This window comes from Phacochoerus africanus, chromosome 3, assembly GCF_016906955.1.
Source record: "Phacochoerus africanus isolate WHEZ1 chromosome 3, ROS_Pafr_v1, whole genome shotgun sequence".
In the NCBI taxonomy this organism is placed as follows: domain Eukaryota; kingdom Metazoa; phylum Chordata; class Mammalia; order Artiodactyla; family Suidae; genus Phacochoerus; species Phacochoerus africanus.
The window spans coordinates 194,980,662-194,995,980 of record NC_062546.1 but is presented as its reverse complement, the minus strand read 5'-3'; the positions used below and the strand labels follow the sequence as shown (position 1 = coordinate 194,995,980).

Below are 15,319 nucleotides of genomic sequence, written 5' to 3'. Positions count from 1 at the left end.
TAATATATATTCTCTCTTTTGTTCAGATTGGATAATTTACATTTTCTACATTCAGCTCACCAATTTTTCTCCTCCATTCACTCTGTTATGCTGTTGAAATCACCCAATTAGTGTTGTATTTTAATTACTGTATTTTCCAGTTCTAAAAATGTCCACTTTTTCTTTATGCCTTTTATTTACTTAAGGCTTCCTTTTTTCCTTTCTTTCTTTCTTCCTTCCTTTTTCTCCTTTTATTTCAAGTGTGGTTTTAATTGCATTTTTATTATGGCTACTTTAATATCTTAGTTGGATAATTTGTGACATCCTTGTCATCTTAGTTTATTGATCTTTAAAATTCTGTTTGAAATCTTCCTTGTTATTGCTAGGATAAGTAAATGAGCCTGCACATTTAGGGTACTATGTTAAGAGACTCTGAATCTCACTCACTTTTGTTGGTATCTCTCAACACTGTCCCATAGGGTAAAGGAACAGGCGGGGAGGTAGACAAGGGAAGGTAGAAGTTTGGGCCCCCCTGTGGCTTCCCTTGACACCTGAGGGGAGGGCTGTCCCCCTTATCACTAGGTATGGTTTGGAGTTCAGTCTCCTCACTAGACCTCCACTGATGCCTCCCTCACTGGGAACCATGGACACTTCTGGTTTGTGAGCTTCGTTTTTTTTTTTTTTTTTTCCCCCATCCTTTGTTCTGTTGCAACAGGAGTATCTAGACAAAGTTCTCAATGCTACTCAGCAGGATCTCCTTGTAAATCTATTCTAAGTTGTGTCTGATAAGCCCAAGCTCCCCATCCCTCCCACTCCCTCCCCCTCCCATCAGGCAGCCACAAGTCTCTTCTCCAAGTCCATGATTTTCTTTTCTGAGGAGATGTTCATTTGTGCTGGATATTAGATTCCAGTTATAAGTGATATCATATGGTATTTGTCTTTGTCTTTCTGGCTCATTTCACTCAGGATGAGATTCTCTAGTTTCATCCATGTTGCTGCAAATGGCATTGGTTTGTGAGCTTCTTTGCCTCCAAGTCTGGGATATATGATGCAAAAAGAAAACCCCAGGAACTCATTACCATGTCATTCCTTGAGTCCCAAGGTCTCCAACTTGTCAGTCTTCTTCTGTCCACCTTTCTGTCTTCATATGCTTCATATGACTGCTTAGTTATCACTTCCCATGTAGCTTCATTCATTCTAGGCAGTGGGGGAAGTTCTGACTCTCCATTTTTCTTCCTCTTGCTCTCCTCCCGTTGGGGAGGGACACACTGCTGCCATGCAGTAGGAAAATATAGGCTCCTGTGACATCAAGGCAGGGAGGGAGGGCTGATGCTTCCTGCAGGAGGTGAAAGTCCTGGCTCCCTACTCAGCTTTCCCTGGGCGGGGGATGGGGGAGGTGGGGGTGGCTGGGTTTGAGATAGCTCCTAATAGCCTAGAAATGGTAGGATCTAAGTGCCTCCCTTGGTCTTTAATGGCATGGATTTAGCCACAGGATTTTTTTTTTTTCTTTGGTGTTCTGGCAGAGTGGAGCTGTTATTTTCTGCAAATTTTCTCTCCTGCTGGGCTGTCCCTCTCCTGGTCCTTTGGCTAAAGAGAAGAAGTCTCTTTTTTTGTCTGTACCCATGGACACTTCTGGTTTGTGAGCTTCTTCGCCTCCAAGTCTGGGATATATGAGGCAAAAAGAAAACCCCAGGAACTCATTACCATGTCACTCCTTGAGTTTTCTTCTGTCCACCTTTCTGTCTTCAGATGCTTGTTTTGCCATCTTCAGAGTTTTTAATCTGTGGTCATCAGGAAGAATAGGGCCAAATGCACGTCCTCCATCTTCACATTTGCGGAAGTCCTATGGTTTTCTTTAATTTTGTTTTTTATTTAATGGAAAGGGATCACAGTCAACACCATCATCTTACTAGTCATTTGCTAACATTTTTTTTTCCTTTCCTTTTCTTTCTTTCTTTTTTTTTTTTTTTTTTTTTTAGGGCTGCGCCAGGGACATATTGAAGTTCCTAGGCTAGGAGTCTGATCAGAGCTGCAGCTGCCAACCTAATCCACAGCTCAGGGCAACACCGAATCCTTAGCCACTGAGTAAGGCCAAGAATCAAACCCACATCCTCACGGATACTAGTCAGATTCTTAACAGTCAAGCCACAAGGGGAGCTCCTATTTGCTAATATTAATGTCTCCCCTCTTAAAGCAAGTGTTATTTTTGCTCAAGGAGCCGGTGAAGCAGACATTTACAGATTTTTATGACAGCCCTTCCTTCCAGGTCCTGGGTGCTGGCCTCTGATGGATGACCACCGACACAGGTTTTGAAATCTCTATGTGCACCCAGGCTTCTAACTGTAGAGCTATTGCATGAGTAGAAATTAAGCAAAATAAGTTCGATGAAGAATTGTAAGAATCAAATCCAGGAAAGTTAAGTCCAAGTAAAGGAAAAATAGTCGGTAGGTCAAAGAGCATTGCTCTGAGTGATGAACCATTACATGGCAGAAAACAAATAAAAATACAATTGAGAGAGGCAGCCAAAGGTGTGGTGCACTGACCAGTGGGGAATATGGGCACTGCCAGGAGAGCGGGAATGTGGGAAATGGGTGAACAATTTCAGGGCTCAGGTTGCACTACTAGATAGAGAAAGAGAGGGGAGGGGACAGGGCTTCAGGGCGGGGAGAGAGAAATTCTGTCGGAGTCACCTCTGCTGGAAATCAGGAGAGGCTGGGAGAACTCAGTAGCAGCCTCTGGCAATTAAGACTGGGGCTGCCTTGGAGGCGGGCAGGAGCTGGGTAGAAAAGCTGTATCCTTGGCCAAGCGCTCTTGCAAGATCAGAGGGGACCACGGGGTGGAGACTGGTCGCCGGGTGCAACGCTTCCCTGCTTGGGAGGAGCGCAGCTCCCCCATCACCGCGCCGCGATTGTCCCAGTTTGCGTGCCTCCCACCCCGCGAGCATCGGTTTCCGCGCCCTGATAATCCAGTCCGCTCCTCCGAGACTTCCAGTCCTTCGCCCGCACTTTCCGTCTTCTTTCTCAGCGCCCCCGTCGACAATGGATGGCAACTCCCTGCTCTCCGTACCAAGGTAAGACCCGCTTCTCCCCTTTGCCCTACCTAATGCCCATCAAACTCCGTTCTCCGCGCCGGCTCGCTCAAGAACTTGCCCTGGGGGCGCGGCCGTCCCCTCAGGCCTCCCAAGGAGACCGAGGACTCTGCACTTACAGTTAAGTCCCGGGGCGGCTCCGCGAGGAGCTCTCGGGAGATCGTGGTCCCTTGTCAACTGCCCCACAGAGAGCGATGCTGGGTGAACCTGCGCGCCGGAGTAGCACGGGGTGGGGGACAGCTCGCGCCCGCCTCTGGAGCGGGAGATCGGGGTCTGCTCAGTCCGGGGGGGGAAGCCCAGAGCTGGACTTTCTGTGGACTTAGCCTGGAGAGGCTTCTCGCCTTGTGGGGAGACCCTTTCCGAGGCAGGGATGAAAAGAGAGAGCAACAGGACTAGAATAAAGTACCCCCGCATCCCGTTCCTCTTGACCCAGGCGAATGTTTGCGTTGCTGGAGTAGAAAGGTAGAGGGGGAAGCGATCGCCCCCAACCCCCGAACGACACCTGGACTGCACAGGACGGGGACCGCGGACCTCTCTCCGCCCATTCCCACCCGCCTCAGCGGCCCGCACACCCCTGCCGGGCTGCGAGTTTCTCCTTAGCATCTCTGGCTTCGCGGGTCCTTCCCTGACTCCTCCCCAGTCCTGGGGTTCCCGAGCTGGGAGGTCGGGGACTCCACCTTGGACGTTGCCAGGTGGGAGCAACATGTTTTCCGGGATTTGCTTTTCCTCCCTCTCCTCCCTGACCCCGCTGGCTGCGCGCTCCTTCCAACTCAGTCTTTGCGAATGTAAGTAACACATTTTAATATTTCTACCAGCATAAATCTCGGGGGTGAATTGAAAGTGTCGCGCTGGTTGGGCTCGGCCAGCTGGGTTTGAGGCTCTTTGTGCTCCCTGCGGGGCGTCCACACAGAGTGGTGGCGGTTGCTGGTCGCTGGGTGCGTGGTCTCAGTGCCACCCGCCCAGCCCCCCCACCGCCCCCCCCCGCCTTCCTGGGCAAAAGTGGCTTAGTGTGGATCTTTGTGTCGTCCCTGCCTTCCTCTTCTCCCCAAGCAAACATTTAGGCCCTGGGATAAACTGTTGAAGCTCGAATTCTTGGAGAGAGCCTACATCCAACATCCACAGGCTGAAGCACGCACGGAGCTGGCACTACATCGCCGCCGAGTAACCGAGATGGCGGGGGAGTGGAGTGGGGGTGCGAGAGGAGGATGGACACCGTTTTTTAAACGTGTTGAAGGCCGCCATCTAGAGCCTTGAAGTATTTCTATTCCGTAAGGAAACCGAGCTTTCCCAGCTCCACAGGCATTTTCTTATTAAGCATCCCTTCCCTGGGAGCTAGCAAAGAGCTCGAAAAAGGTTTCTAAGCGTGGTCTGAAGCTGCTAACTGTGGAGCCGTAGTCGAAGCACCACTAAGTCATTCCATTCTGTCCTACTGCATGAAAGGGACAATAAGAACAGAAGGGAGGCTTTTTAAAACTTTACATATATATAGTCACTTATTTTTAGGAGAAAGTGTGAGGCATTTGAAAGTCAAGCCAACGGGGGATTCACTTTCTACTCCATCTATTCTACTGCCTCGGGTTTTTAGAGTTTTAATTGTGAGCTGTGTGGTCCCAACATTCCAGTAGAAACATTTTCAATATGAGAGTGCTTGCCTTTAAAGCCCAGTTTTGCTGAACAATACTGCCCTGCCTGAATCAGGATTATGTACCTATTCGAAAGCTGAGACATTATCTAAAATATTTGAAACACATTATACAAATAACTCCTTAGAATTATTTCTATTGCAGTACTGTACAGTGACCTTTTAAAGAGCAAACCAACTGGAATGCAATCTTGTATCTTGCAGTGTATCTTGCAGTGGCCTGTAAAAATGTTAATATAGAATTTACATCAGCTGCAGCAAATTAAGCCTTTTGAATATTACTGTTTATTCACCAAGACATGACACATTTCCACTAATTAGTGTAATAATCCAGCTATTATTACATCCTTATTCACATAAAATATTCAGTTAAATTTATCCCATATTTCATTGACTACAAGAAATATAATTTTATTTCTATAATATTTAATTGAAAGTTGCAAGTTTTGATATATAAGAAGTGAACTAGAATTTTAAAGCAGTGTATAGAAATAGCATATTCATTGCACCACTTGGCCACAAAACTTTGAAATTTAAGTAATTGATTGGATACGCTATAAGTTTTTCAAGAAATGGCAATCAAGGGGAAAAATCAAATCATTATCAATCAAGATTTGCATGGTTTAAATCTGAAATGTTTTCAGCATCTAATAAAATTAAGCTCGTGATTATAAATTACTGCTTCTCTTAAGAATTATAAAGTGATTTAAGACACTGTTTAACAACTGGACAAAGAAAAATAATTTTGTAATATATCAAGGTAACTCAAGAATATTTTTTGTTGGCTTTTTAGATCTTCTTAAAATTTTCAGTGAATCAAAGGTGTAAAATGACTGGAACTTTAATCAGACAATATTCTGTGGAGGTTGATCTTGTAATTTTATTTGATTCATATACTTTAAAAATTTTGAAGCATGGTTTTTTAAAAAGGAATTGTTTATGGGGTTTTTCACTTTATTGTATTATACCATCTTACTTCCAAGCAAGCTCCAATTTTACTTTGAATATTTTCATCTTTAAATGTGCGATAAGTTATGTGGGTTCCATTACAGATTTCTTAAAATCACTATTTATCAAAGCTGGAAGATGTCTTGAATAAGGAAACTAAGCTGTGGAGAGATCAAATGTTCCTGTGTCAGTTGCTTAGAGAACACAAGTGTTCTCTGACTAATAGTCCAATTCAAGCAACAAAAAAAGAAAGAAAAAAGAAAAAGAAAAGAGGATTTTTGTTGTTATTTTTAGATCCAAAAGTTTTGGTAGAGATTCTTTTTTTTTTTAGGGCTGCACCTGAGGCACATGGAAGTTCTTAGGCTTGGGGTCGAATTGGAGCTGGCATTGGCCACAGCCATAGCAATGTCAGATCCAAGCCACAACTTCAGCCTGCATGGCAGCTCATGGCCATGCTGGATCCTTAACTCACTGAGCGAGGCTAGGGATTGAACACCCATCCTCATGGATACTAGTCAGATTTTTTTCTGCTGCACCACAATGGGAATTCCCAAGTTTTGGTAGAATTTCTTTAGTTATTTCTCTTACAAAAAGTTTGATCTGCTCAGGTCACAGAATGGAATCCAAGACTCTCGTCCAGTGTGTTCTATGGCTACAGTACATTGTACTACAATACAGCAGTCACCTCTGATGGAGGAAAGTCGGTCTCACTTATTTGGTAGCTAGTGTGTGAATAGCAAAACTGTATTTTAGCAATCGTTATCTCATGCATTAAATTATTTGATCATGACATCCCTGTAAGTTGATTATGACAAATATAATTCTCTCCACTTCCTTATTGAAAAATTTGAAGCAAAAATAAATTAAAAGAAAACATTGAGATTTAAAAACCCACACATGAGTATGTAGCAGAGCTAGGTCATGTGCAAAGTTCTTCTGATTTCAAATTCAGTTTTCTTTTTGGTATTGATTGCAAATCCACACTTTAAGTGGAGATGGAAGAGGAGAGAGTCTGGTACAGTTTGGACAAACAAAAGTGGGGGCAGCCTTAAAGCAAATCATCCTTTAAAGCCAACAAATGCTGCAAATACCATTTTTTGCAAACTGAAATAATTTGTCACTTGACCAGATTTAAGTTTGAATTTGAAATTTAAAAAAGAAAACTTTCCTTATTTTTGAAATCACTTGCATTTTTTATAATTTTTTTTCTGTTTGTTCTCTTTGGCTTACTGAATTCTAATTCAATGATGATGCTGTTACATGGCATTCTGAATGATTTCCTGAGTGATTATCTTATCACTAAAGATGGACTTTTGAAAAATAGGTATTTTGTTCTAAATTTCCTATCAGTTTATTTTAACCAGACCTAAGTTTAACATAGCAATATTTCACTAAAGGCTATCAGAATCAGTATTTTGTCTCTAAGAATCTTAGTTCTAGGGGAAAACAAACAAACAAACAAACTGTATTTTCTTAATGGAGCGAACAATCCAGTACTGTAAACTAGACGAAGGTCTTCTGTCATTAAGTTTTTACTGAAAGACTATCTGGTTTCAATTCCAGCAGTTCAAGAGTACATTTACTTTTCTGTTTTCTGTTCATCAGAAGCGCTCAAAAAATTAATTCATCACTCCTAGAAAACTGGAGATCAGGGACAAATATCAGATTCTGTCTTACACGTGAACTTGAGATTATTCTCTCTTCTGGGGTACATGTTCTTCATAAGACCACGGCTGATGTGGCTGCATCTCCCAATTTATGATTCTCAGGGAAACACTACCCAAGAGGTGTTATTTCCCATAGAGAAGGAAACCGGGAATGAGTAGGTCCTGGTCCTCAGGACTCTGAGATCCCAATTGTTGAAGGGGGATAAGTACCTGGAGAAGAGATGGGAACTCTGAAGACAATTTCTCATACCAACATCATAAAAAGTCTTGAAACCCACAATTTATGCTACACTTCATACCCCAAAACTTTTAGGGGCCCCTGATTCCCATCCTTATAATTCCTTTAGGAAAATATGTGTCTGTTACTAAATAATCAATTTGAAAATGAACTATTAGAACTCATCCTCTCATTCACAAAGGACGCCTTTATTTAGTTGTATTTATTTGAATGAAGTTTTACACTGTGATGGAAGGTTACAGCTACAAAGAATTATAAGGAGGAGAGGAGGAGGGAAAATGATGTCTTTGATACCAGGAGATATAGTGCTTACTCTTGTTCTGAAATTCATGACTGTGACTGTGGAAGTAGTTGCTTGACCTGTTGATTCTCTGTCTCCTCTTGACAACAGCATATACCCTGTGTATGCAGATCTCCAGGGTCCCTTTCACTCCTACCCTTCTATAATGCCATGGCCTTTATTGCAGCAGTGACTCTCAGCTCTACATGATATAGATAAACATCTCATGCTCTTGAAAAATACAGTGAAATCAAGGCATTAAAAAACCAAACCCAAACAAAACAAAAACCGGAAGCAACACCCATTCATCCTAAAGAAAGCCCAGGTCAGAGAGTGAGTTAGTTTGGTTTAAATCCCCACTTTGGAAAAACTGAAAGCCTTCTCACTCAAATCTGGCACAAGACAGGGATGCCCACTCTCACCACTGCTCTTCAACATAGTTTTGGAAGTCCTAGCCACAGCAATTAGACAAACAAAAGAAATCAAAGGCATCCATATAGGAAGAGAAGAGATAAAACTGTCGCTGTATGCAGATGACATGATACTATACATAGAAAACCCTAAGGACTCAACCCCAAAACTCCTTGAACTGATTAATAAATTCAGCAAAGTAGCAGGATATAAGATTAACATTCAGAAGTCAGTTGCATTTCTGTATACCAGCAATAAAATATTAGAAAAGGAATACAAAAATATAATACCTTTTAAAATTGCACCTCACAAAATCAAATACCTCAGAATACATCTGACCAAGGAGGTAAAGGACCTATATGCTGAGAACTATAAAACTTTAATCAAAGAAATCAAAGAAGATGTAAAGAAATGGAAAGATATTCCATGTTCCTGGATTGGGAAAATCAATATTGTAAAAATGGCCATACTACCCAAAGCAATCTACACATTCAATGCAATCCCTATCAAATTACCCAGGACATTTTTCACAGAACTAGAACAAACAATCCAAACATTTATATGGAACCACAAAAGACCCAAAATCGCCAAAGCAATCCTGAGAAACAAAAACCAAGCAGGAGGCATAACTCTCCCAGACTTCAAGAAATACTACAAAGCCACAGTCATCAAAACAGTGTGGTACTGGTACCAAAACAGACAGACAGACCAATGGAACAGAATAGAGAACCCGGAAATAAACCCTGACACCTATGGTCAATTAATCTTTGACAAGGGAGGCAAGAACATCAAATGGGAAAAAGAAAGTCTATTCAGCAAGCATTGCTGGGAAACCTGGACAGCTGCATGCAAAGCAATGAAACTAGAACACACCCTCACACCATGCACAAAAATAAACTCAAAATGGCTGAAAGACTTAAATATATGACAGGACGCCATCAAACTCCTAGGAGAAAACATAGGCAAAACACTCTCTGACACAAACATCATGAATATTTTCTCAGGTCAATCTCCCAAAGCAATCGAAATTAGAGCAAAAATAAACCCATGGGACCTCATCAAACTGAAAAGCTTTTGCACAGCAAAGGAAACCCAAAAGAAAACAAAAAGACAACTTACAGAATGGGAGAAAATAGTTTCAAATGATGCAACTGACAAGGGCTTAATCTCTAGAATATATAAACAACTTATACAACCCAGCAGCAAAAAAACCAATCAATCCATGGAAAAATGGGCAAAAGACCTGAATAGACATTTCTCAAAAGAAGATATACAGATGGCCAACAAACACATGAAAAAATGCTCAACATCGCTGATTATAAGAGAAATGCAAATCAAAACTACCATGAGATATCACCTCACACCAGTCAGAATGGCCATGATCAATAGGTCCACAAATAACAAGTGCTGGAGGGGCTGTGGAGAAAAGGAAACCCTCCTGCACTGTTGGTGGGAATGTCAACTGGTACAGCCACTATGGAGAACAGTTTGGAGATACCTTAGAAATCTATACATAGAACTTCCACATGACCCCGCAATCCCACTCTTGGGCATCTATCCGGACAAAACTCTCCTTAAAAGAGACACATGCACCCGCATGTTCATTGCAGCACTATTCACAATAGCCAAGACATGGAAACAACCCAAATGTCCATCGACAGAGTATTGGATTCGGAAGAGGTGGTATATATACACAATGGAATACTACTCAGCCATAGAAAAGAATGACATAATGCCATTTGCAGCAACATGGATGGAACTAGAGAATCTCATACTGAGTGAAATGAGCCAGAAAGACAAAGACAAATACCATATGATATCACTTATAACTGGAATCTAATATCCAGCACAAATGAACATCTCCTCAGAAAAGAAAATCATGGACTTGGAGAAGAGACTTGTGGCTGCCTGATGGGAGGGGGAGGGAGTGGGAGGGATCGGGAGCTTGGGCTTATCAGACACAACTTAGAATAGATTTACAAGGAGATCCTGCTGAGTAGCATTGAGAACTTTGTCTAGATACTCATGTTGCAACAGAAGAAAGGGTGGGGGAAAAATGTAATTGTAATGTATACATGTAAGAATAACCTGACCCCCTTGCTGTACAGTGGGAAAATAAAAAAAAATTATTAATAAATCCCCACTTTGGTAGGACATCGTAATGCTCATACAAGACATAGTAAAAGCTTGTTCTTTTTTTTTTTCTTTTTTTCTTTTTGTCTTTTCTAAGGCCAGACCTGCAGCATACGGAGATTCCCAGGCTAGGGGTCTAATCAGAGCTGTAGCTGCCAGCCTACGCCAGAGGCACAGCAACACCAGATCCAAGCCATGTTTGTGACCTACACCGCAGCTCACAGCAACCCTGGATCCTTAACCCACTGAGCAAGGGCAGGGATCGAACCCACAACCTCATGGTTCCTAGTCGGGTTCATTAACCACTGCACCACGACGGGAACTCCAGTAAAAGCTTATTCTTTTGCAAAAAATATAGCGTGGTGATTAAAACCCTGGTTCTACCACTTATTGCTTATTGGTTATCCACTCTGGGACAAAATGATTATCCACTCTATGACTTATTTTTGTCATCAGGAAAATATGAACAGTAAGAGTGCTTCAAACACTTGAAAAGGTTTTTGTAAGAATTGAGCTAGCATGTGTGAAGTACAGGGAACATTTATTTGAACTTTTAGCTATTGCTACCTATAATACTTAATAAACTCCTCTAAATAAGACTGTTTCATTACAGCTTTTTTAAAATCAACTGTGTCAAATAGCCCGCATAACTCACATGAGGTCTACTTTATGGGGTCTTAGCATGGTTATTCCAGCTTTCTTTTGGGTTACCTTTTTTCCATTTTTTTTTTTGTTTGTTTGTTTTAATCTACCTATCTCTGTATTTAAAGTTTTTTTCTTGTACACAGAGTATTGTTTCTTACTTTTTTATTTCTTCTGACAATCTCTTTGTGTGTAGATTTAGAGCGTTCACATCTGTTATGATTCTAGATAGTGCTGGATTAAAGTCCACCAACTAAGGCAATAAAAGCGAAAATAAACAAGTGAGATTACATAAAACTAAGCAGCTTCTGCACAGCAAATAAAACCATCAACAACATGAAAAGGCAACCATGTAATGAGAGAAAATGTTTGTGAATCATGTATCTGATAAGGGGTTATTATTCAATATCTATAAAAACTCATACTACCTGATAGCCAACAACAACAATAAAAAAACCCAAACAATCTGATTTTGAAATGGACAGAAAACCTGCGTAAACATTTTTTTCCAAGAACATATGCAAATGGCCATCCCTGTATGAAAAGTTATCAACATCACAATCATCACAGAAATGCAAATCAAACTCACAATGAGATACCACCTTACATCTGTTAGAATGGCTGTCATTAAAAGACATAACAAGCATTAGTGACAATGTGGAGAAAAGGGAACCCTCTATGCGGTTGACAGGAATGTATATTGGTGCAGCCTCCATGAAAAACTTTGGTAAAAATAGAACTACCATGTAAGTCAGAAATCCCACTTTTGGGTGTATATTGAATGAAGGAAGGAAGGAGGGAAGGAAGGAAGGGGAAGGAAGGAAGGCAAGAGAGGGAGAGAGTAAGGAAGAAAGGGAGAGAGTGAGAAAGAAAACAGGGTCTTGAAAAAACAGCTGAAATCCAATGTGCATTACAGCCTTATTCACAATAGCCAATAGATGGAAATAACTTAAGTGTTCATCAGTGATGAATGAATGAATGAATACATACATACATACATACATACATATATATATATATATATATATATATGACTATTACTCAGCCAAGAGAAAGAAGGACATCCTGCCTTTTGCAACAGCATGGATGTTCCTTTGGGGCACTATACGAAGTCAAATAAGTCTGATAGAGAAAGGCAAATACTGTATGATATCACTTATATGTGGAAAGTAACAAAGCCAAACTTAGAGAAACAGAGACTAAGATGATGGTTTACCCGGGTCTGGGGATGGGAAAAAAGGAGAGATGCTGGTCAAAGGGTACAAACGTCCAGCTATAAAATGAATAAACTGAAGATTTAATGTACAGCATAGTGATTATAGTTAATAATATTGTGTTATATACTTAAAAGTTGCTAAAAGAGCTGATTTTAAATGTTCTCACCACAAAATGAAATGGTAATTATGTGATACAGGTGTTAGCTAACACTGTGTTGGTAACCATCACGCAACGTGTAAGTGCATCAAATCAACACGTCAAACACTTATGCAATGTTGTATTTCAATTACATTTTATGGCAAATATGGGGGGAAAAAATCTACTGACCAACTAGCTGTTTTCTATTCATGACATCTTTTTTACCTCTTTTTCCTCTCTTCGGTCTTCTTTGGAATAAGAATTTTCTTATGATTCCATTATATCTCCTCTACTAATTTATTATTTATACCTCTGTTGAAAATTGTGGTTGCCCTACAGTTTAGAGTATGTATCTTTTATTAATCAGCATCTACCTTCAAATGATAATATACTACCTTATACCCAGTGTGAGGTTCTTACAAGTATATGTCTAAGTTCTCTCCTCTGATCCCTTGTGCTATTGCGGTCATCTATTTTATTTTTGTAAACATATATGTTATAAATGCTATTTATTGATACTTTGCTTGCTTTAAACTGTTAGATATTTTAGAGCAATTAGAAATAAGAAAAAAAACTTTTATTTTACTCTCATTTGTTTCCTTTCTGACACTCCATTTGTATCAAGCCAGGCTTCGCTATGATAATACATTCCTTCTGTCTATAAAACTCCCTTTATCATTTCCTGTAGGACAGGTCTGCTGGCAGAGAATTCTGTTTCTGTTTATCTAAGAAAAAGTCTATATTTTTTGCATTATATTTTTTGAGTGTAGAGTCCTGGGTTGAAAGAATTCTTTTTTTCATTCTTTTAAAGGTGTCACTCCTTTATTTGGGCTTTTATGGTTTCTGCTAAGAAGCTGTTTTCATTCTTATTTTTGTTCCTTTCTATATCGCATGTCTTTTTTTCCTGTCTGCCTTCAAAATGTTCTTTTTGTCTTTTGCTTGGAGCAGTTTTAATGTGATATGCCAAGGGGGTGGGATTTCAAGGGAGTGAGGGTGTGCTATATTTATCATGCCTGGAGTTCTCAGATTTTTGGATTTGTGGTTTGGTGTCTGTTATTAATTCTGAAAAAAATAAGCCTAAATTTCTTAATTTGCTTCCTACCCTGACCTCATTCTCTTTTCCTTCTAAAATTCTAATTGTACATATATTAGAACAGAGTTCTCATGTGCTGTCTTCTCATTTTGTTTTGTTGGATTTCTTGGGTTTTTTTAAATTCTTTTTTTCTCTTTTGTTTCAGTTTAGGTAATTTTTATTGACCTAGTTTCAAGTTCTTGATACTCTCCTCAGTCGAGTTGATTTTACTGGAGTGTGCAAAGGCGTTCTTCACCTAGTTACCATGTTTTGCATTTCCAGAATTTCCATTCGATGTTTATCTTATAGTGTCCATCTCTCTGCCAAAATTACCAGTGTCAGCTTGAATGCTCTCTATTTTCTACATCGGAGCCATTAAAATAGTAATCGTTATTATTCGTGACCTTTTCTTCAGTCCCTCTTCCTTTTTTAAGAACCTTGTGATTACACTGAACTCATCTAGATGACCCAGGATAATCTCCCTACATCAAGGTCGCTGATTAATAACCTTAATTCCATCTTAAACTTTGACTCTGATTTGCCATATAATGACATCTGCACAGGTTGTGGGGATTTGAACATGGACATCCTTGTGGGCCCATTATTCTAGCACCGGCATTAATTTCGCCAAAAGGTTATCATACTGACTTTCAAATGGTACTTGAGATTCTACTAGGGATGATCTGTCTCCCTTACCCTCCTTCTTTCTTAAATAAAGGGGAAGAGTAATAAGACTATTTGTTTCCCCACTGTGATATGTGATAGCCAAGCCATTCAGTGTAGCCAAGCAGAAACAACCACCCAGTTCCAGATGCTTATTTAAAAACATGACTCCAATGAGGGTGGACCTGGAGACCTTAAAGAATTCACTCTTCGGCTCATCTGTTTGTTGCAATGGTCATTGGTGTATTCGGGAAATGTTTCCAACTGCATTCCTAAGCATAAAGCCAGCTTGCATTTGCTTAGCCCCTTTATACAAGGCGTGGTTACATGACTTCTCTGGGTCAGTGCAGGTGTGCAGGAGACATGTCCCTTCTGGGTGGTAGTGTTAAAGAGCCCATATGTGATTTGCTTCCTGTCTTCTGCTTTCTGCCATGGTAAGTAACAGATTTCTCACAGTGGCTGCTCCATCAGCCTAAGCTTTACAGCATGGAACAGAGCCCTCAGCAATCCATGATGGACATGAAGGATGAGCAAGATACAGGCCTTTGTCATTTTGATCCCCTGGAATCTTGGAGTTGTTTGATACTGCAGCATCACCCAGCCCGCTGTGCCTGACCCTGCCACCTTCAGGGTTGAAAGGCCAGGTGATCTGAAGGGCTGTTGACTCCCTTGTGAAGATTTCCAAAAGATCTCATAGATTCTCTTCTTGCTCTGAAGAAGATTTTCATCACTACCTAACAGTATACATCTGATGGGGTGAAATAAGGATGGGGTTGGAGAGACGGAGGAACAGAATTCACCATGACCAATTGTTAAGCCATCAGGAACCAGGCCCTGTAGACCAGCTCCAGATAATGGCAATAAATACAACAGCCAAATGGATTCTTTTCCTAGGAACATGGAATGTGAACTAGAAATCTTATCCTGATATTAATTCACACATTGCCTAATTCACAGACTTGCACAGCTGCTATTATTTAAGGACACAGTGGAGTATCATATATACTTTTAACTGCATATTCAATACTACATGTCCAATTCCCTTTTTATTCTTCCATTTCTCTGCCTCTCATTATTAAAAATATGCTAAGCTTATGTTTAACTTGTGTTTATATTATATACTGTCCATTTCTACATAGTATACATGCCAAAAAAATTTTATTAGACTTTTTTGCAAAATCCAATATGCCATCATTTATA

The 15,319-nt window shown here is 40.5% G+C and overlaps 1 protein-coding gene across 1 annotated transcript in view; it reads left to right on the top strand.

Moving 5' to 3' along the window:
- Positions 1–2,706: 2,706 nt before the first annotated feature.
- The window catches only part of SPHKAP (SPHK1 interactor, AKAP domain containing), a 155,806-nt gene continuing 143,193 nt past the window's right edge, over positions 2,707–15,319 (top strand). The window contains exon 1 of the mRNA XM_047773686.1: positions 2,707–3,049. Coding sequence (XP_047629642.1) covers positions 3,018–3,049 — 32 coding nt within the window. The 5' untranslated portion in view covers positions 2,707–3,017. The remainder of the gene's footprint in view (positions 3,050–15,319) is intronic.